The 20,933-nt window shown below is 39.7% G+C and overlaps 2 protein-coding genes across 4 annotated transcripts; one reads left to right on the forward strand and one right to left on the reverse strand.

Annotated features, from left to right (window-relative positions):
• Positions 1-79: 79 nt before the first annotated feature.
• Positions 80-14,153, reverse strand: SKA2 (spindle and kinetochore associated complex subunit 2). Its single transcript, XM_067309563.1, has 7 exons — positions 14,063-14,153; positions 6,123-6,212; positions 5,142-5,318; positions 3,785-3,871; positions 2,324-2,363; positions 1,291-1,423; positions 80-559 (listed from the first exon to the last, which is right to left on the reverse strand). Exons 1-7 carry the CDS (start codon positions 14,093-14,095, stop codon positions 433-435), a joined length of 687 nt encoding a protein of 228 aa, XP_067165664.1. The 5' UTR covers positions 14,096-14,153; the 3' UTR covers positions 80-432.
• Positions 14,154-14,889: 736 nt separating this feature from the next.
• PRR11 (proline rich 11) lies at positions 14,890-20,857 on the forward strand. Of its 3 annotated transcripts, XM_013962069.2 has the most exons (11): positions 14,890-15,130; positions 15,544-15,697; positions 15,871-15,982; positions 16,406-16,559; positions 17,169-17,291; positions 17,596-17,856; positions 17,989-18,087; positions 18,628-18,737; positions 18,836-18,895; positions 18,981-19,077; positions 19,650-20,857. In XM_013962069.2, exons 3-11 carry the CDS (start codon positions 15,873-15,875, stop codon positions 19,716-19,718), a joined length of 1,083 nt encoding a protein of 360 aa, XP_013817523.2. In that variant the 5' UTR covers positions 14,890-15,130; positions 15,544-15,697; positions 15,871-15,872; the 3' UTR covers positions 19,719-20,857. The 3 variants fall into 3 exon arrangements, with proteins under 3 accessions (XP_013817523.2, XP_013817522.2, XP_013817524.2); XM_013962068.2 differs by having other exon boundaries at positions 14,890-15,697; XM_013962070.2 differs by lacking the exon at positions 15,544-15,697.
• Positions 20,858-20,933: the final 76 nt, after the last annotated feature.

The following is a 20,933-nucleotide window of genomic DNA, read 5'->3' on the forward strand; positions in this document are numbered from 1 at the left end:
AGACAGTGCACATCCAAGGAAAACAAAAAGGGTCAGGGGCAGCGGTCATTTAATAAATAAACCAACCAACCTATGGCCTCCTTAGCTTTAATCATTTATTCAGGAATGTAAGTACAACTAAATGGTTTGGGTTATTCATCATAAAAACCCACTCAGGAATGTCAACAAGAATATGGAACTGTCACATGGTTAACAACACTCTTCAAAAATACATCTACTATAGACTTACAAATATCCAAGGTAAAATTCCAACCTCAGTGTTTAACTCTGCAATTTTAAGTTTTATAAATATAATTTGTATACAGAAATATTAACAGCTTTCTAACAGTGTACTGGTAACTCCTAGACACCAGAGAAATACTTGCTTGTTAATAATCCAGGAGCTATAAGCAAGATGCTTGTGTGTCAGATAAGAATGGACTGAGCTTTCATTTATGCAGCTAACTTAACATTTCCTTGTTTGTCAAGTTCCACAATAGAGAGTTCTTTCAAGATGCGTACTCTTGAGTCAGTGGCTTTCATATTCATCTTGTTCATCTGCGAAACACTGAGTGCTGCTCTGTAAGACAAGAGCAAACTATTCAGCAAAGCAGGGTATCAAACATCAGGTCCGTCAGAGAGTGATTATAAAGCCCATACTGTTTAAAGACTGATTTTTGCAAGTGCTCTGTAATTTTCACACTTATGCACATTGCCATCAATATCACCGTGCTGCTTCAAAGAACAGTCCAAGCTTATTGTCGAAGACAGAATTGCTGGGTTAAAAGCGTCTTCATTCCTTACTGTCAGTCTGCGAGAAATCCGCAGCAGAAATCACAGACGGGTCAGGGCTCAGGGTCAAGGGCTGGAGTTAGGGTCTGGGATCAGGACTGGGGTTAGGAATTTGGGTTAGGGTTTTGCTTTTCCAGGTTATGAAAGCTAAAAGGGTTTTCCAGTATGACTGTGTCAGCAAAACTTTTCTGAGTAGACCCAGTTTTGGACATCTGTTCAGTGAATCAAAAAAAAAAATCTGTTTCTGAAGCACTTGACATGCAGTTTTGAAAATTATCAAATGATAAGCCATTTTTATGCAAATAAATTTGGGGAGTTTTGTATGATGGCATATCACTTTGGGCTATATATATCTAACCAGTAAGGGCATAAGTGAGGGAAATCAAATTTTGAAGTTATAGTATAGCAGCAAATGGTTAACTAACTTCAGAGTTGACAACTGTTTTTGTTTAGCTTGAAAAGGTTGGAATTTCTTTACAGATTATAAAAGTCTTACTAATGAATTGCTTCCAGTCTTACCTGTTCTTATTTACAACAAAGTGGTTAAATAACTCCCTGTAAAAATTGTTCAAGTCTGCCAGTTTAACAGTACTTCTGATACTCCTTGGTACAGTCATAAGCATTTCTTCAGTCAATGGTTTGAATTGTGATTCTAGAAAATTGAAAATAAAAGACATTTATTTCTTCAGAAGAAGGCTGAACATAGTACTTACATAACTTTTTAAGAAAACTCCTAAATGATTCTAAAGAAAAATTTTACTGCAGGAGGAAGGAGATAATGAAGATATTCCCTCCAAAGTACCATTGTTTCTGCAGACCTAGTGAAAAATAATTGAATTTGAAATCTGATATGGATTAATAAATTTGGTCTGTCAGAGACCCATTTAAAAAAATATATATATATAAAAATTTCTTCTTGTAAATAAGGATGAACAGATTAAGCAAGAGTTACTTCTATGGTAAAACTAGCATACCATTTTCTTCCAGACTAGAAACACAACAGGATCCACTCAAATCCCCTTCTATGCAAGAACAACTCCCAGAGACATAGGAACTATATGTGGAGTATAACTGAGCTCTCAGTTTTTTACAGTAAAATATAAATTCTTCACTTCATATAAAAGCAGTAGTTACTAGTGCTTAAGAGAATGAAAACAGTGACTTTACTGTGCATCTTAGGCTCTAAATTTTACAAATACCAGAGCTCAGAAACTACACCTAGGCCTCAGCCTATTCATACTTAATGTAAGATTTGCCCCTATTGTACTAGAGGTGAAATAGCCCTTATTTGTCATCTAAAGTTTTTTACAGTATCTGTCTTTTTCAGAAAATAAAACAGCTTAATTCATTAATCCCTGAATTCTAAATAGTAACTAATATTTCTGGGATATTTAAACATATCGAGTTCAATATTGAAGATGGAAGTCTTAGGAAAGATTGATATTATTTGCAAAGCTTACTTAGTGGGGCTGGGTGTGTGTGGGGGGAGATCAGTCTTCATGCTCAAGAAAAAAAAGGGAACAGTAGGAAGATTTTCTTCCCCAGCACTTACCTTCAGTTGAGTCAGGGACTGTAGATTCTGAACTAAATGGCTAAAAATAAATGAAAGAGAATGTCAGAATTTGTTGGAATTTTATTTAGAAATTAGTTTTTTACAATTTGCATTTCTGTATTAGTAACTACATTTTACCATTAGATACCAAGGATCTCATAGCCACTGAAGTTAACAGAAAAATCTTATGCATAAATAAATTCCAGTTTCAAATAAAAATAGGTTTAAAATGCAAACAAAAAGATTCATATGCAAGTCAGATGAGCCTCTTTAGCTTTCTCCTTTGCATTCCAGTATGGATCTAGCTGAAAGCACTGCACATGCAGCGAAGGAGAAAGATGGCTTTCCTGTTCTCAAGCAACCCTCAGAGGTTGACAGTTCTGACAAGCTAAAGGTAGCTATATCTAACTCTTTTCAACCAAAAATACAGCATTGGGGAGGGAGAGAGAGAGGGAAAAAAAAGGCCTTTGTGTTATCTTTCCCTTCTTTCTGTCTTTCAGAGACTCTTAGAATATCTTCAGAACACACATGATAACAACATAGGGACCAATACCAATTAAACAGTCCTTAATAGGAGCAAGATAATAGCTATATTTTGCACTGAGCCTGTTTTATGCCAGCTGTATATTCAGGGATTTGGAATTAAATAATGGAAAGACATAAATTGAGAGGATTTAATCAAGGTAGGAGAAGATATTTGCAAAGGAAGAGTGAATGAAGCAGAAAGATACTGGAAGTCTTTCATGCAAACCAACCGTGGCAATAAAGGGACAGAGAGAGAGACATCCTTTGATAGAAAAGTAGTGGGGAGTGAGAAGACATGTAGAAAAACAAAAGGTCAGTAAGATAATTACAGTCCTTCTTTAATATTTTGCTTTTAATATAAGACCCAGACCAAGTCTTTGCAGATGATTATTACTGTTAGAATTTTGTGCTTTGAGTAGCTCTGAGAAAATATCTGACTTTTTAACAAGTATTATTTAGATCTATGTTCTACTGCGTTACAGTTGTAATATGCTTCACCTACTCTTACTCATACTCCAACCTGTATTTAATATTTTACAGGAAATTAAATTTCTCTTCATTTTGATATACATGGGGTTGAAGCAATTACCCTCTTCACTCCCACCCAAAGGCTTTTTATATGTGTTAACAGATCAACAAGAGCAACCAACTGCATCTCTGAAAATAAACACAAACATTTCCCAATAAAAGATAAGAGGGGGAAAAAAAAGTCTTCTGTCAGAACAAGTTTTTCCTCATGGACAATTTAATTGGGACAAATCAGCAATGTAATCAACATGCAATCAAACCAAAAAAGTTTGTTAGAAATTGTAGCCCCATTCCTGAAAAATTCCATTCCTTTCAGAAGTATTAAGTCACAAAACCAGCCCTCCTGACTTCAGTTGAACTACTCAGATTAATAGTTTCTGAAATACAGACCCTCTGTCGCCTAATTACCTCTTCCACTAGCGATTTCATTTCTTTAGCAGTTTGGCAGGTTAACTGTTGTGCTGCAGCCTGTTCATCTTCTGACAGAGGCAAGCGCTTAAGAGAGAGATACGAGAGAATTCTGATACTTTCAGTTCCGAGGATGATGGTATTTACAGAAGAACTCAATGTTTGTCTAACCCTTTTCTCATGGGAAGCTAACAGTAGACTTCTACTTTCCTTCAAATGAAAGCAAGATTACAAGCTGAGTATTTCTGAAAATCCAACTGTAATATCCATTTAACACCAATCCTATAAATTATTTGATAAAAAGGAGCGTTCCACTTAAGTTACACATCTCCCCAATAGTTTAATCGATCTTTGTTTTAGGAAAGATACAAAATATAGGAAAATCTTTGTTATTTATTTAGACTTTCTATATCTCAGAGACACAAAACTTCCACTTTAACAAAATCCTGCATACAAAATTATTCTTGGTGGCATATCCTTGGAACACAGGGAAAGAATTTTTTTTTTCCTTTCTGTGACATTTAACTTCTGTCTTTGAAATCATGATACAGTATGTTTTAGCTATAAAGAGTTACCAGTATCTTGTCCAGAGCTGTTGACAGATTAAACAATGTCAGAGGCAGTGTTATTATAACATTAAAAGGAGAGCTGGGATCTAGGAATACGATTTACTTACACCAATTCTGTCTTTGCCACTAGGCCATCATTCAGCTTTTTGGATCTAAATCACCTTATTTGTAAAGGGACAAAAATAATGTTTTCGCATTCTCTTCAAAATTGTAAGGCAACAATGTCTGAAGGCCAGTTAAGAAAATGTGATTTTTTTTTTAAAGATAGGCATCATCATATTGAGAAAAACTAATTTCTTTGCACTAACAATAGTACTGCAACATATAATGTTAGTGTATTGCTTTTAATTTCCTCCCTTTAGAGAGTCAAAACATGTTTGTCATTTAAAAGCTTTTTTGCCTTTTTAAAATTGGCTTTGCCTTCTAAATTTGTTAAGGTAGCCACTGGGGAAAAAAAAATCAGTGTAAGACTGGGACACAGCTGTGCACAGAGACATCAATTTCTATGAAACTATTCAAACATATGTCACACTATTAACTTACAGTATTACTTTAACTCAAAACTGGAATACCACTAGCCTAACTGTTGAGTGATGAATCAGGCTTGGGATTTACCAAAATAGGCCCGATCCTGCAAATGTTTCTTCCGGTAAACAGTCCTCTTATTTTCTAAGAGTCTCTAAGAATAACACATTTTCCAATCCAAGTACTCACATTTATGTACAGGTTACACAAATACATGTTCATTTACAGGAGTAAGATCCAAATTATTAAAATTAAAATGGTACCTCAAGATCAGTATGTTGCTGTAGTGCCTGAACCATCTTCATTGTGTTTTCTAGAGCGGCACGAATGCAGTTCATGGATTCTCTCTGCTCTATGGAAACTTTTTCCAGCTGCACACACAACGTTTTATAACGGGACTTCACCACCGAGAGTTCCTCTAAGAGAGTAACTGGATTTTCCTATATAGAAATTAAAAGTACATTTAAACTATTATAGAAGAGAAAATTAATCTGGCCACAGACTCCATTAAAAGTATAGGCAGACAGAGTCACTAACATGTAACAGGAAATGACCCTTTACAACGACAGTGATTAGACAATCTTAGCTGTGACCAGTTTCATCTATACATTTAATTTCTCATAGGCAAAAATGATATAAAGTGTTAATAAAACAGCACAACTCTGTGCTGCCACAATAAATACAGGAGGATGATTTTACTGTATTGATGTTTTTAGTGGCTTTTCTAATTTAGAATAAATTAGCGATTTCTAATTAAAATGGTTATTTTTCCACTGTATGTCACAATATACATGGAGGTGAGGACAAATTTATTAAATCTTTTACATGTTGACGTTTTATTGTTCTTCTCTCATCTCTCCCCCAAACCTGAATTTAGTCACTGTTTACTGGCAAGTTTATGTTTGGTGTCAGAGTAGTGGTGCATTTGAGCTGAGATCAGAAACAGCCTCTAACAATTAGCTGTTAACACTACTACTCATTTCTCAAAGCAAAATGTGAGAATTTCACTATATCAAGAATTTAGAGGATTTTGTTGTCTTCTGCACTGAATTCATATTATGCCAGTCATCTGGTTATATGATGCAAGAAATACTTTGTAATAATAATAAAAAGCTAACAACTTGGTAAAAGAAAATTGACATATATTTTAGGATTAAAGAAAATTACCTATTTATTATCATTCATTTATTAACATTTCATGCAAAATACAATAAAAATCTATTAATTTAATCTGAAAATACTACCTCCGCTGCTGGATTATCTGGAAGGCTCTTCATTATTTCAAACTCCAGTTTGTGTTGAATATAATCCAGATCAGATTCTGCCTTCTGGAACTAAAATATTTAAGATCAGCCACAGTGTATTAAAAAAAATGAAAACTGTAGACAAAACCCATCCATTTATCTTTCCTGTATTTCAGGAAAGCAGAAGCCAGATTAAAGGCTGATATACTATAAACATAAGTTTCTATTCCTCCAGTCTATTCCATTAGCTAATGTTTTCCAATTATGCTGACACACTTTTAGACTGAAAAATATAAAGCATTAAGTAAGCTTTTAGACTTCTGATTGCATAAGTTTTAGAAGTTAAAAAACTGTCAACCAAATAGCTAGAAAGTATGTAGATAACAAAAAGAAATGCCCTAGCATATTAGTTTGCAAAACTTCTGTGCTACCTTACAGCTGAGCTACTTGGCTCAGCCATTACTACACTCAGCTGTCCCCAGTACAAATGCAGACCTGGACACGAGCATTTTCCTTCCAAGTGTAAGAATTAAACGAAACCCTAGGCACACAGGTGCCTTTACACACACACATACTCCTACTAATTTTACCTTCATGCCATTTGTTGAACCCAAATTACCCAACTGTTCTCTTTGCATCCCTTTGATCTTGCCCTTAGTACCTTTTTCACACAGCTCCACAAAATGCTTGAAAACATTTCCACTTCTTCCTAGATTAAATGCCCTTTCAAAGCCAAACCTCTCAAGATGAAGTTTTTAAGTAGTACTCCAAAGAGGGAAGTTATATCAAGAGACAAGAACAATGCATCTTCTTTAAAACTGATCGTCCCAGGATGCAAAAGACACTTGATTTTCCTCCCTGAGATATTAAGATATTTTTCATCAATTTTTAGAGCTTCTTCTTGGCTAGCTGCTTTTCTTTTTAAGCATTAAAAATTCTATTAGCAAAACTGCAGTACTCAAGTTATTTACACAGCAGAGACTATGAATAAGTGTTCAGGAGCCAAGTATATAATTAATAACAAAATCTCTATTGATATTAGGAATGTATTCTTTCAGATGATTATAATACCCGTAACACATTTGATTATTCCTCAGTAAATGAGACTAACAAATAGATAATCAAATTGATGACATCACATTTCTTTCCTTGGGATAAATAAGCCACCAGAGAATTAGATAATTGCCTTGTAAAACAGTGTGCTGATAGTGTTATTACTTAATTAATTTTAGCCTGCAATTTTAATGTCTATTAAGGACTTCTACTTTAAAAAAGGCAGCTTTTCCAGTTCACGAAACAAACATGAATTTCTTAATATAATCATTTGGGGAATTCAGAGTCACAAAAGAGACTATGATGAAAGCAAGTTAAATGCTTGGAACTTACTTAACTCAGCGTGGCTTCTACTATTTAAAATGAGATTAACTCTGAAGCAATCATTACAATTTTTTAAAGGATCAAAATAAGGCTGTATTTGTTAATTGTATCTCAAAGTACTAACTGGCAGTGCCATAATGGCACCTAATGTAAAAAACTGCTGTAAGCTTTTTGGATATTTGTATTTTAGGAGTTAGGCCTGGATACCACAAGAATGTTCACATTTTAACCATCAGTCTTGGGATTCACTTTCAGGAACTGCCATTAGTACCTTTGAGACCTGGAACTTCAGATATGCATACAGCCTTAAGGAACAGTGTTCAATTCAAGATATTTTACATGCAAAATCCACTTCCTAGTGTACTAAAAATGTATGATGTTTCATATATATGCTGTCAGCAAAACTTTGCAATAATGGTTGGGGGAAAAAAGAAAAAAAAATTTCGTAAAGCCCTTGAGCATCTATAAATCAGAGGAAAAGCTCTCACATATTACTCCCGTAACTTACCACCTGACAGAACTCCTTCCCACATCCAACCCTACAAACTAGCCATCATAAAAATGCAAGAATAATATACTTTTTATTACACTCTATGTTGTTTAAAAACCTCATGAGGGATTTTTCCTAACCGTTCAACCATATCTGTTCTCTTCCACTGGCAAACATTTTTAATTCTTCATTTCCAGGGACAGACAACCAAAAGAGGCCACTTTCTGCTTTTCTCCATCTCCTCCATTAAATTATTAATTATTAGGAATGCAGAAAAAGAATATGGGTGGCTTTAAAAAGTATCCATGAAGCCCTGTTCTTAAAAATATTTCAATATTGATAAATTGAAATGTATAGAATGACAGTAAGCCATTAATTCCTTGCTGCTACAATGATTCAGGACATTAAAAATTAAATGCGAATCGGAATGCTCGTGCATCACATGACTATAATTTTTAGACTTGTTCTTAATGAAAGCATTACAGTTCAGTATCAATGCTTTCTCCTGAAAGTGTACTACTCTATGAAAGAAACAAAATTTATTAACAACATTTTCAAAGCACAGTTTATAAGCACCGAGATATATTCCTCCATTATAATCTATTTTTCTGTATTTTATAAATAGAAATATTTCTTGCTATATTTCAGGAAACATACACATGTAAAAATCTCACCTGAACATTATAGGTTAGGATCATTTGCATGATGAATATTATACAACAATCACATAGAAAATGCATGTTTATGAAATGTAGATTTTGTAATTTACTCACAGGCTTTGAAGAAAGCGTTAGAAACTGTAAGGCAAGATTCAAGCCATTGCTGTGTACACTGCTTTCAGATGCTTTGACAATACTATTGCACTGCTAGCTGTAAAGTACAGTAGTGCAATAAAGTCAGAGCATTCGTTAGCAGCAGGAATTCTGAACAAGTAATCAATACTCTCAAAATATGTATTGGTTAACATCGGTGGAGTCAGATAGTGGTTTCTGTAGGTCTTGGAGATTTGGATAAGGTTAATGTTCACCAAGTCCTGATACTGACATGCAAGAACTCCTGTATTTCAAGACATTATTGCTACTTAGAATCACTGCCATTCCACTGACCAAGAGAAAAAGGGGGAAAAAAACACCAGATCTGTCAGAAATTCATTTTTCAACAATTTGGTGTTCTTTCAACTGGAAACTACATTTTCAAATTTATTTATCTTTTGGATTCATCTTATAGCAAGCAAAGTTTCTAAACTGCTATCAGACAGATGTTCTCAAACTGCATTACAGGGAACATTTTCTGGACGCTAAAGTTTATTCTTCTAATCTGAAGGTATTGAGCCACTTTAAAATGCATTTAAACATGCCAAGATTTCTCAACATTGTGTATTTAAAATACCGTGGGGGTTACCACTTGGATGTTAGAGGACAACGAATGTGGGGGTGTATTTCATAAATCTCAATAAAAGTGTTATTATTAAAAACACCAATAATTTAATATAAAAAGTTTAAGAACTCTTGGGGTTTGTAGGTGTTAAGATTCTTAAAAACAAAATGCAAAGAAACAGGGAGTGAATATAAAAGATTACTGATGCACCCAGAACAACAACCTGGGTCAACTCTATACCTAGGACATCTTTTACAATGTTTTGCAGAAAAATGGGAATGCTACACAATGTTCTTTCCTTTTTGTAGGAAGATCCTTTTATTTCTAATGACAGACACCTAGATTTGATGGTATTTGTCATTAAAAGAGAAGATCAATTTACATTTCACCTTGACAAATAACTAGGAGATAATAAATGTAAAAAATAAATCTCTGGCAATCCTACTTTATAATTGTTTGTCAAATCATCTTCTCGTTTCAGACATATAAGAATGACTTTTGACTTGCGATTCCATAAAATAATAATAATAATAATAATAATAATAACGAGCAATGTAGATAGTATTGCTGGCCAATGCCCTTTTAACATTGCACTGCTTTTTGTGCATGATCACTAGTAGTACAACATAAAAAGGGCATTGGACAGACACCACTCAAAGAAAAGTAGGCCCACTATACTTAAAAAAAAAAAAAAAAAAAAGGTGAAAGAAATTAACTAAGTTGTTCTGAACAAAACACTTTCAGTTTACCTGCTAGTTAATCCACTTTTAATATTTTACTAAATGGATAACCACAAAATTTAAGTTTCTTTAAGTGCAGACTGCTGAAGTGCTGCATGCTGGAAGGCACTAGGTCAATATGTGAAGTTCTGAGACATAAACGTTACTAAAATGGTTGTTGTACAGAAAGATACATTTCTCACTGGCAGCTACTATGTACTGTTCTAAGGTCTGACTCAGTCTGTTGAAGCTGTTGGAAAGATCTTCAGTTTCAGCTGACTTCAATGTACACTTGGGCAGCACAGACTTAGGTGTCTAAGTCCTAAAATAAAGCACCCAGGATTCTTATCTAAGTTGTTAAAGAGCCAGCTTTATCATCTTTTGCACAATGAATCCCATCTTATATTGCCGATGTTATGATTCATTCAGCTTTTCTTGTTTAGAGCAATGGTCTCAAATAACCAGAGATTTACCTGGTATTTTCATTTACATTGTTCTTTTTAAGCTCCTACAAATTAGTTTATCCTTGGTTCTATAAGACTAAAATGAAGCTTTTCATGAAATGCATGTCTAAACCTCTAGGGAAATAATAACTGTTATTTTATCACACTTCTGTGGAGAGAGCTGACTTCACAGGAAATCCAGGAAAAAGAAACAATAAGCAGAAGGAAAAGCAAGAGACACAAAGCTGCAATGCGAGACATATTTGCCAGTGTACATTTCTGATTAACTTAAAAAATGGCAAGAAGAAATAACACTGTTTTGAAAATCTGACAATGCTGTATATAGGAAATTAATACATGAAATGATTCAAGAAATATTTAAAATTCAACATTTCTTAAAATAATTAGAGGTGAAGATGAAAGATACAGCTGCCTTATGCCACCCAGCACTTTCAATGGAAGAAGGCAGACAGGCACGCCAACTTCTGCTGGAACAAATTAACAAAAGAATCAAACAGAAATATTTAATACTAATCCATACCAAAACAGGGTGAAAGAACAAGCTACAGTCTCGAAAACTTTGGAAGTTGTTATGAACTATCTGTGCAGACAATTGACCCAAATGAGCTCTCCACATTTTAATGCAAGATCATTTTAGTCTTTGTGTAAAGTAGATCATGAGACAGTGAGTGAACAGTAACTGTCTTCTTCCACTAGCACAAATAGATGCCCCTGTTAACTTTAATGGAGCTAAACTACCTCTTCGATTATTTATGTCCCAAAACAAAAATCATGAATCAACAAATGTTTAAAGAATGATTTTCCCTAAAACACAGAAATAAACCATAACATTGTAACAAAGTTCAACATCTAACTTCGGTACTTCTAAGCAGGTTTACACAGGAGGGAAAACATGAACATGTTAAAGAAGAAAGAAATAAAATTGCTCAACAAACTAGGCTAAAAAAAAAGAATATTAACAGAAGATACGGGGAAATCTCAAGCTTACACTATGGGCAGGGCTGCCAGTTTTGAATTTGAAATCAGAGCTAAACTTCAAAGCTTTGACAAGAATGACAAGAATTTGACAACAATTCACTGAAGTCAAATACTGTATTTTATTACTGTTCTAAGTATTATTTGAGTATGATGACCACAGCTTAGTAGCTAAAGGAGAGCAAACACCACCTTCCTAAAAAGTATGCCTTGTTACTTCAAAGAGGGAAAAAAACACAGTTACTGAAGTTCAGCAAAACTGAGAATTAGGTATCATATAGTTTGAATGCTCCGATCTTTCAACTCATACAGGTATTTTAGTATTTATACAAGTTTTCTTTCCTAACAGAAATAGTCATATAACATAACTTAAAACATTTACTCAGAAGTGTGTTACTATTGCAATAATAAAGTAATGCAGGTCACTCAATGAGACAACAAAGGCATTATCAGCAGAACAAGCTCACATTTAAGAAAACTTTCAACCAGTTGTTTCTTTTCTGACAACAAATGTTTACTTGGCCACTGTTGCTAGTGCTTTAAGGGGTACATTATGCTGTTACTAGAGAAAAGTTTCCGAAGAGGCAATGAAGCGAAAGCAAACTAAATAAATTTAAACACAGGGCATTAAGGCAGCACATCAATCACGTGTCTCAAAACGAAGGTCTAAAAACACTCAGCATGTTAAGGGATAACATGGATATACAATGTTTCCTACTATGTCCTCCCAGAGTTCCTCCTACTCTTAATTTCTCTTGGATATTTCACTGTGGCGATGATACTGTGTACAGATAAAGAACTAGGAAACTATTAAACTTGTTTTTACTCATTTTTTTACTCATTAATTAGAATTTGAAACCAAGGTTGCCAGAGGAAAAAAAGAAAAAAGAAATCTATTGTATTATTCACTTCTGTATCATTTTTTTTTTCACGTGACCATTTCTGGTTTGTCAATCAAAGTACTAAACAGTGCTGTTAGGACAATTAAATAATAAAAAATTTCTAGCAGTTTCCTGGCAAACTCTAAAGGAGCATCATATTTTGCAGAACTATGTCAGTACAAGCATTTTAATTTATGTAAGGCCTTTGGAATGAAACTATAACATCTATGAAGCATCTGGATGCGTAAAATAGCCCCAAAACATTTTACCTAAAAAAAAAGGGGGGGGGGGAAAGAAAGTTGTGAAGAAGATTACACAAAATAGAGCAAAAATGAACACCAAAATCTGAAGGATGGTACAGGGAACTTGGCTGTTTAAGAAGACAGTATTCCAGAGTCTATCAATATGTGGAAGAACAGCATAGCTTTTTAGTTGCCTTTTTTTTTTTTTTTAAGCATGAGTGGGGCAGGAAGAAAGGCAACTATTATGTAACGCCGCTGAGTCTTGCCTCCAGGCGCTGGCTCAAACAGTGCTGAAAACAACTTAAAAGCTCTGAAGAACTATACGAAATCGAACGGCTGAAGCAAAAGCCACGCTCTCCTCGAGACTGGTTATATCCTCGACCCAGCGAAGAAAGAGGGACTGGAAAGGCAGGTGAAGAGACTCTCCCGAAACAACGGCGGGGAGCAAACGCGGCCCGAGGCAGCTCCTCGCCTCACGCCTGAGGAGCGCGGACCCCGCACGACCCTCTCCTCAGGGCGAGCGGCCGGGCCCACCCCGGCGAGGCGACGGGGGGGGGGGGGGCTCGCAGCCTCTCTCTCGGCCCCAGCCTCCCTCCCCGTCGAGCTTTACCTGCCCCATCCGTGCGGGCAGGGGGGAAACCGAGTGGGAACCGAGCGGCCCGAGCGCAGCACGGCCCCCGCCGCAGCCCGCCCCCGGCGAGGAGCTCCGTCCCCCGCGCCCCTCCCTCCTCCCCCCCCCGCCCGGGAGCGCGAATGGACCAGCCCAGCCGACCTCTTCGCCCCGGCCACCCCCGCAGGGAAAATGGGTCAGCCCAGGTGAGACCTCCACCCTCTCTGCGAGAAAATGGACTACTCCGAAAGCGCTTTACTCCACGCCCCCCCCCACCTTCACCCCCGCCACAGGGCGACGGGGAAAATGGACCGGCCCAGCCCGGCTGCGCCCCACAACGGCCCCCTCTCCCCCCACAAACGCGGGAAATAAACTAGCCCGGGAATGCTCGGATCCCACCTTTCCCCCTCCCCCCAGGTGAGAGGAGAATGGACGGGCCCAACCCCCGGGGCGAGGGGTTGAATGAAGCGGCACGGCGAAGCTCCGCCCCCCGCCCCCCCCCCCCGCAGGGGGAGAGCGGAATGGACCGGCCCGGCCGAACCCGCCTGACCCAAACGGTCGGCGGCGGGCGCCGGCCGCCCCGCCGAGGGCCGCGCCCTCGCCCTGCCTCCTCTCAGGGCCCGGATGGGACTCGCCCCCCTCCCCCCCGGCCCCTCTCCCCTCACGCCCCCAGCCGCGCCCGCGCCCCCCCTTTCCCCCTTCGGGCGCCAGCCCCGCGCCCTCCGAGGCGCTCCCCACGCCGCCCCGCCGCCCCCCGGTCCTGCCGCCGCTCGGCCTGGCCCCCGCCCGCGCCCCCCGGACTCACCATGGTCTCGAGCCTGGTAACCGCCGTCTCCATGTTGAATAGTTGACATTCCTCAGGCGGCGGCGGAGAGATACCCACCCCCCTCTCTGCAGGATGGGAGAGTCGGGGGTCCCCATTGGGCAGCTGTCACTCACCGCTCCCCTCCGATTGGCCCTCCGCTGACAGAGGCCCCTGGCCATTGGGTAGGAAAGAATGTAAACCCTCTTTAAGGTAGGGGGGAGTCCATTGGTTGGGAGAAAAACTGCGCTAAGTGATTGGCTGGGCGGGGGAGCGCCGCGAATCGTGATTGGTCTAGAGTGGCATCCGGCTGTGATTGGCTGAAATAGAGAACGCCGAGCTGTGATTGGCTGGGAGGGGAGCGGTTGATTCGCGACTGGTCTGTTTCCGAAGAGGTGGGCGAGAAGCAGCTCCGTTTCGTTTATCGTCTCCGGTTCCCTATTACTGGTCGTTTCTCTCCCACCTTTCAATCTGATTGGCCTTTTCTGGCGTAGCGGTATCTCGGCGCTGATTGGCTGTCCTGAAAAGCCTTTGCCCAATGGCGGGGCAGCTCGCCTTTGTGTGCCTCAGGGGGCAGGACGAAGCGGAGCGGCGCTACGCCCGCGATTGGCCCCGCTCTGCGTCCATCTACCCTCCCCTGGAGCCAATCAGCGCGCAGCTAGCTGCGGCCGTGGGAGGGGCGGCAGAGAGCGGCGCTCCGATTGGCTGCGAGCGGCGCGAGGAGCGGTTTGAATCAGCGGGTGCCGGGCGGGAGGTGAGCGGGGGCTCTGGGGGGAGCTGCGGCTCGGGACGGGGGGGAGGAAGGAAAACACCCGCGCCCATCTCGCAGCTCAGGGGTCGCTGGCGGTCGTGTGGCAGAGCCGGTTGTAGCGACACACGCATAGACGGGCCCACCGCGGTTGGGGGTTCGGCTGCATCCCCCGCCGGCAGGCCCTGGCCGGGCTGCGCGGTGCCCTCTGAGCGCCTCAGCGCCTAACGGAAACCTCACAGCCGTTGGAAAGGCGGCCTGTGCCTGTCGGGGTGCCGCAGAGACAGCCCGGGGCTTCCCGGCAGGGTCCTTCCCCCAAAACGGTGTGAGAGCGGGTCGTGTAACCCTTAACTGGGATTAAAGGCAAAAGTGCTGCTACTAATCAGTAGTGTCTCTAGCTTCAATTCCTAATATGCGCGAAACCCCGCAGGAGTCTGGTGAACAGACTGAGATGGCTCAGGAATAGCAGGGCAGAGAGCTGCTCTCGGGGGGGGAGAGGTAGCTTTTAAGTTTGCTTTCCAAAGATGAGGAGGGGGGTCACGGGAGTCCCAGCAGAAAGATGGGTATTGCCTGGGTGTGGGTGGCATCTTTAACAGCTGAGGTGTTTAGGTAACCTTCGAGCAAATATCTACATTTTTGGAAGTCCTGGATCCTTTTTTTGTGTGTTTTCTTTATTTGTGTCTTCCGTCTACATTTTCCAGAAACATAATTTTTCCCAAAATGCAATGTTTGTCAGTGTAGGGTAAAGAAAAACTGCCATCAAAAGCCCTTGAGTGAGTTCTAACCAGAAAGCACTGATACCCGTGAACAGATAAAATGGTATTTTTGTATTTTTCACTCATCTCTTTTGTGCAAACATACCCCAGTGGATCAGAGATACTTAAGAGGAGGTAATAATCTTTTGTCTGTTTTATATGATGCTTCTAGTAAGACAACTGTGACTGACTTTTAACTGGATTTTGAGATGCTGTCCATGTTCTTTTCTATCTATTCTCTGAGAGTTCTGTCCGTTGATGAAACTGGGAATATTTCTAAAAATTAGTTTTGTCTTTTTTTATAACAGCAATGGCAAAGTACAAGCAACGTCGGCGAAAACTGAGAGCCAGAGCAAAATTTCTAACAGAAAAAAAAGGAGATGCTGCTAATCCCCAGGGCTCAGATTGCCCCTCTCCAAGGTAAGGGGCTCACATTGAACTTTTTCTTTAATTCAATTTCTGGATCCATTGTTTGCTCCATATATAATATGAAACTGAGGTAAAAGCTCTATGTTGGAGCCTATCTAGATCCTGACCTGGCTGCTGTGAAATTGTTTCATCTTGTACATTTTCTAGTATCCTATCTAATGTTAACTTTAATGCACAGGAAATACATTTTGGAAAAAAATGTATAGCTAATCTGAGATTTTTATTTTTTTTACTTCTTTATTAGTGACACAACACTTCTCACGGTGTTTCCTGGTCTCATATGCTCATCTTTACTCTGTTGTCAACTGTTGTTGCTGGTACTTGTAATTTCCATATGATTGACCACAGTTAATTTTTTAAAAGATGGAAATTATAAATATAATTATGACTTCATTCTGAAATGTTCTTTCCCAGGTCAGCAGGTGATCTTCCTCTGAACACATCACCTGTCCAAAGCCGTCTGTCCTCAATCTGGTCGTTAGCCTTGCCCAGCGTAAAAAATGTAGTAAAACCCTTTACAACAACAGCATCGTTTTTGTACTGTTGGTGCCAGAACACTGTTACACAGGTATGCTTTCTACTTTGCTTTTGCCAGTGTGTGAGATTGTTTTTAGCAGTCAGATGCAGGATTTACAGTCAGATTCCACAACTAGGCTAAAAACTTAATTTTGTCTACTGACACATCTAAAGTATATGTTGTGATTACTGCTGTGGAAGTATGAGAAGAATGTCCAAGGCCACTGTGGGCATTAAAAGCATACATGAATTTGGAGCTTTTTCTTGCAGTATCAAGAGGATTCACAATGACAGGAAATGTCTTTAATAGCAGAGATGATTGTGTTAATATATGAACTTTTCAGGTCAAATGTGGATTATACTCTAGATAAAGTTAAATGCCTTTTTGAGAAAGTCACTCTTTGGGTTTCTGCCCAGCCTTAAGGCCATTGTGGTAAAGGAGGTTGCAATTAACATTCAAAGATTGGCTGTCAAAGCAGAAATTATAGAGTGAATCTAAATTATTTGGTGAAATTGCATATCTTCATTTTGTGCCTTTCTGTTGACTACAATGAGAAGACTTTGCAATAGAGCTTTCATTAAGTAGGAATCATACCCCGTAATCTTGTCTCTGGAAATACAACTTTGTGAAAACACTCATTTGGTTTCTTTTTATGCTTAGAGTTTTAAAGTGGTTAAAGACACCATATTTCCATCGCAAATCTACTTAAGGGAGCTAAATACGTTTAGAGAGCAGCTGGAAAAGTTGGAAACTGAATTTTCCAGATTGCAAGGAATACTCCAGGTCAGTCTCAATCCCAGTGGGGCAGGGTAATGTTTACTTGTGTAAGCATGTAAGGAATTGTGGTCAGTGAGGAGAAACTGAAGTCTTAAGACCTTCTCATTGTGTAGTGTTTCACCTCTTCCACACATTAAGCATTTCTAAACTGCAGTTACTTCATGGCTGCAGGGAACCAGTTGGCTGGTGAGTCTGATAAGAGGCTTTTTATGTCTCTGGATCAAATGAAGTCAGAAGCTCTGTTCTTTAAAATTCTGTATACATTTGTCACGGTATTTAATATTCTCTTATTTATTCCTACTTTTTTCAGATGAACGGAACTGCAACTTTGTCTTCAGAAAATTCTCTTTGTCAAAGGTGTAATAAACCAGTTCTGGATGCTCCTGTACAAACACAGATGGATCTGCCATCGTCAGCATTCGGGCCTTCTGCAGTACGACTGCAACCCGTATCTGCACCCCCTCCACCTCTTCCGCCTCCGCCACCACCGCCGCCACCGCCTCTGCCCCCACCACGACCGCCTCCAGCACCTCTCCTTCTCAAACGGGGCAGCGGCTCTAAAGCACTTCTGGTAGGCAGGAACCTCTGTTTATTCCCTGGTGGCTGGGTTCTTTGGACCTAGGTCCGTCAGGAATGTTTGTCTTTGTGAACTGTCTGTCACTTGCCAATTCTAATTTCCCTTCCGACCCCCCTCTGTTTTCAGGAAACATCACTAAAGAAAGATGGGCCGATGCATATCACTCTCAAGGATCTCCTGAATGTAAAACTAAAGAAAATAGACAGCAACCTGAGAATGGATAAGGTAAGTCAGAGGACCTATGGACAGCTGGATGATGGCATATCAGGGCAAACTGCATGAGAACCGTGCATTTCCTGCAGTGCTTGTCTCAGCCTCTCATAGAATCATAGAATTTATCAAGAAATACATTTTTCTCTTCTGAAAACCCAGCAAGACATTTTAAGTAAGCCTTCTAATGCTGCATATGGGCATTTGAAGTGAACAAATTAAGTGACTAGTTCCAATCTCATGGAGGGATCTGGGCTGATGTGCAGGACAGTTGTCCTAAATTAAGATTAAGGGCATATAGCTTTCATGTAGCTTTATGTTTGTGAGTGTTGTCAATATATTTTGGGTTTGTTTTGCCTGTCTAAAATCTTGTTTGCAGAAGTCTTTTTTTTAATAAACTCTGTTTTTGTCCAAGGCACATTAAATCTTAAGGATTCAAAAAAGCATGAAAGCCATAAACCACAAAAGTCTTTCAGAATATAAATATTAAATAGATTTCAGTTCAGTGAGGCCTTTTAAAGTTCATCTATGGTAATGTTTCTCTTCTGACTTCAGGCAGGATCACCAGTGAAGACACGCAGGGCATTAATTACAGTCTCAGATTTACAGAGCATTAGTCTGAGACCTAAATCCAAGCTGTCAGCTCCCATTACAAACTGCTTAATGTAAGAAGTCTTCCTTGATATTTGATTTTTATGTTCAGAATAATGATGAACACTATATACAGAATGTTTTATTTTAATAATCTGTTTTCTTTTGTTAGTACCCCTGCTAAAAATCAGTTAGATCTTCGAAAACATCTTAAGAAAGTCAATATACAAAGGTAAGTTCCTTTCTATTCTCATTTTGTTTTTCTAAAAAATTAGAGAACTAATAATAACTCCCCTTGCTGCTTCCAATCTTTTCAGAAGTCCTGGAGGCACTCCACTAAATACTAAAGAAAACATCGAGTGCGGCACTGGGTTGACACCAATAATGACACAGGCACTACGACGCAAATTTCAGGCAAGTCATGGTGTTTGTCCTTCTGGAAAAATAAGCTGGCTTTAAAATTTCAGTATACCATAGAATTTCATACAGATTTTTTTCCTACAGTGCAGTCCCATTGATATGTTTGGTCCCTTGAGGCCATAAGGTACCTTAATGGGAAGTGAAAATCCTCAGACACTAGTGTTATTGAGTTTATAATTACTACTAAGTATGGAAGTTACTGTCTCTGTATTTGACATCCAGAAGACTAAGTACTTCACATATAAGGATGCCTGTTTTACTGTTTCCCATTTTACTGGTAAGGAAACTACAGAATGGAGATGTTATTGCCCTGCCTTTCAGCAGGTTGTTCGACAATGCTTAGAAAAAAAAGTTGCTTTTTTTGTGCCTCGTGCTGTCTCTCACATCATAGTTCCAGTTTCCAGGAGAAAAAAAATCTGAGGGTTAATAATGTCTTTTATTTTAACAATTTGCTAGGTTTGTTTTCTTTTATGAAGTATCAGTTAAGAATTACACTATAGTTTATCTGAGTAGTAATTGCTACAAAGTTTATACTCCAAGGTCTGACCCTTTTCTTGTTTTAACAGATGGCTCATCCAAAGAGTCCCTCTCCAGCCCAGTTAAATGCTGCGAACAGCTTTGATGAACAGAAATAGATCTATGGAACAATGTATTTTGTTCAGTTATGGTGAGGAAGCCACTTGAACCCCACTTTTATATCACTCAGGCATAATGTATTTGTAAGTAAATCTAATGCATATGAGAAGGGGGAGTGTTGAAAACCCATTAGCAGAATTCTGCTTTTTAAAGGCAGCATCTTTATAATGCGTCTCAATATGGTTATATCTTCTCTTTTAATGGACAAAATTGAATGAAATATCCTGAGTCCTTTTAATATTTGGCTGCTGCTGAAATTTTCAAAAAATAAGTAGGGACTGTTATGTTCCTGGCTTGCTGCTGCTTGTAATATAGGTGTGTTTGTTCACTTAAATTTAATACTGTTTTTATATATATTTTTTTTAACAAAAAGGATCTTGAGAGTAGTTATACAGATTCAAAGAAAAGAAGCAATTTGGTGCTTTAATAGTATTAAAGTGCAGGGCTGCAAGTTTTCACAAACAATGCAGTTACGTGCCTAAGAAAGTATGAAGTAATTAATGTACGTATCATTTTTGGCTGGTGTCGGAACACCTATCATGTGAAAAGAGAGACTGCACTGCTTAAGGGCAGGTAACTGAAAGCCTTCTAGAGTTCAAGTCAAGTTCAGCAACAGCTGCAGCGGAAGCTTCTCCCAGTTATAGGCATTGCCTCCGCAGCCTAGTTGGCGGAGAGACCATGTGCCTGTACCTGTGGCCCTTCCCTCCAGCCCAGGATAAGGACCTGCTTTCCTGGAGAGTCCCGCGTTGGTTCTGCGAAACAACCCAGCCGCGGCATCACGCCCCAGTCTGCCCCACGCCTTTGGGGAGAATCGCTGTGCGACGGAATTCCCCGTTCGGGGAGAACTGGGCTGCTGTGGGCGATGTTCTGAGGTTTCCAGTATTGACGATGTGCTCTGCAGTACTGAGACTCCTCCGAGCGTTAAAAAGATTCGGTCAACTCATTTGGCTCCAAGGGCAGCTTGGCTCCCGTTACCGCTATTCAGGTGTATTTTACTGTGGTTATTACTGGCTTGTCGCAAAATATCACAGATACATATCCTGTAACCGCTGCCTCCTCCGAGCCTGCATTTGAAATGGCTGCAGCGAAGTCGCCGCTCCCACGCCGCTGCAGCAGCAGCACCGAGCGGCGGCGGCTCGCTGGCGCCGCTCCCCCGGCGCCCCGCCCCCGGCGCGGGCTGCGCGTGCGCGGTGCGCGGGGGCGGTGCCGCCGCT

This window comes from Apteryx mantelli, chromosome 22 (assembly GCF_036417845.1).
Source record: "Apteryx mantelli isolate bAptMan1 chromosome 22, bAptMan1.hap1, whole genome shotgun sequence".
In the NCBI taxonomy this organism is placed as follows: Eukaryota; Metazoa; Chordata; class Aves; order Apterygiformes; family Apterygidae; genus Apteryx; species Apteryx mantelli.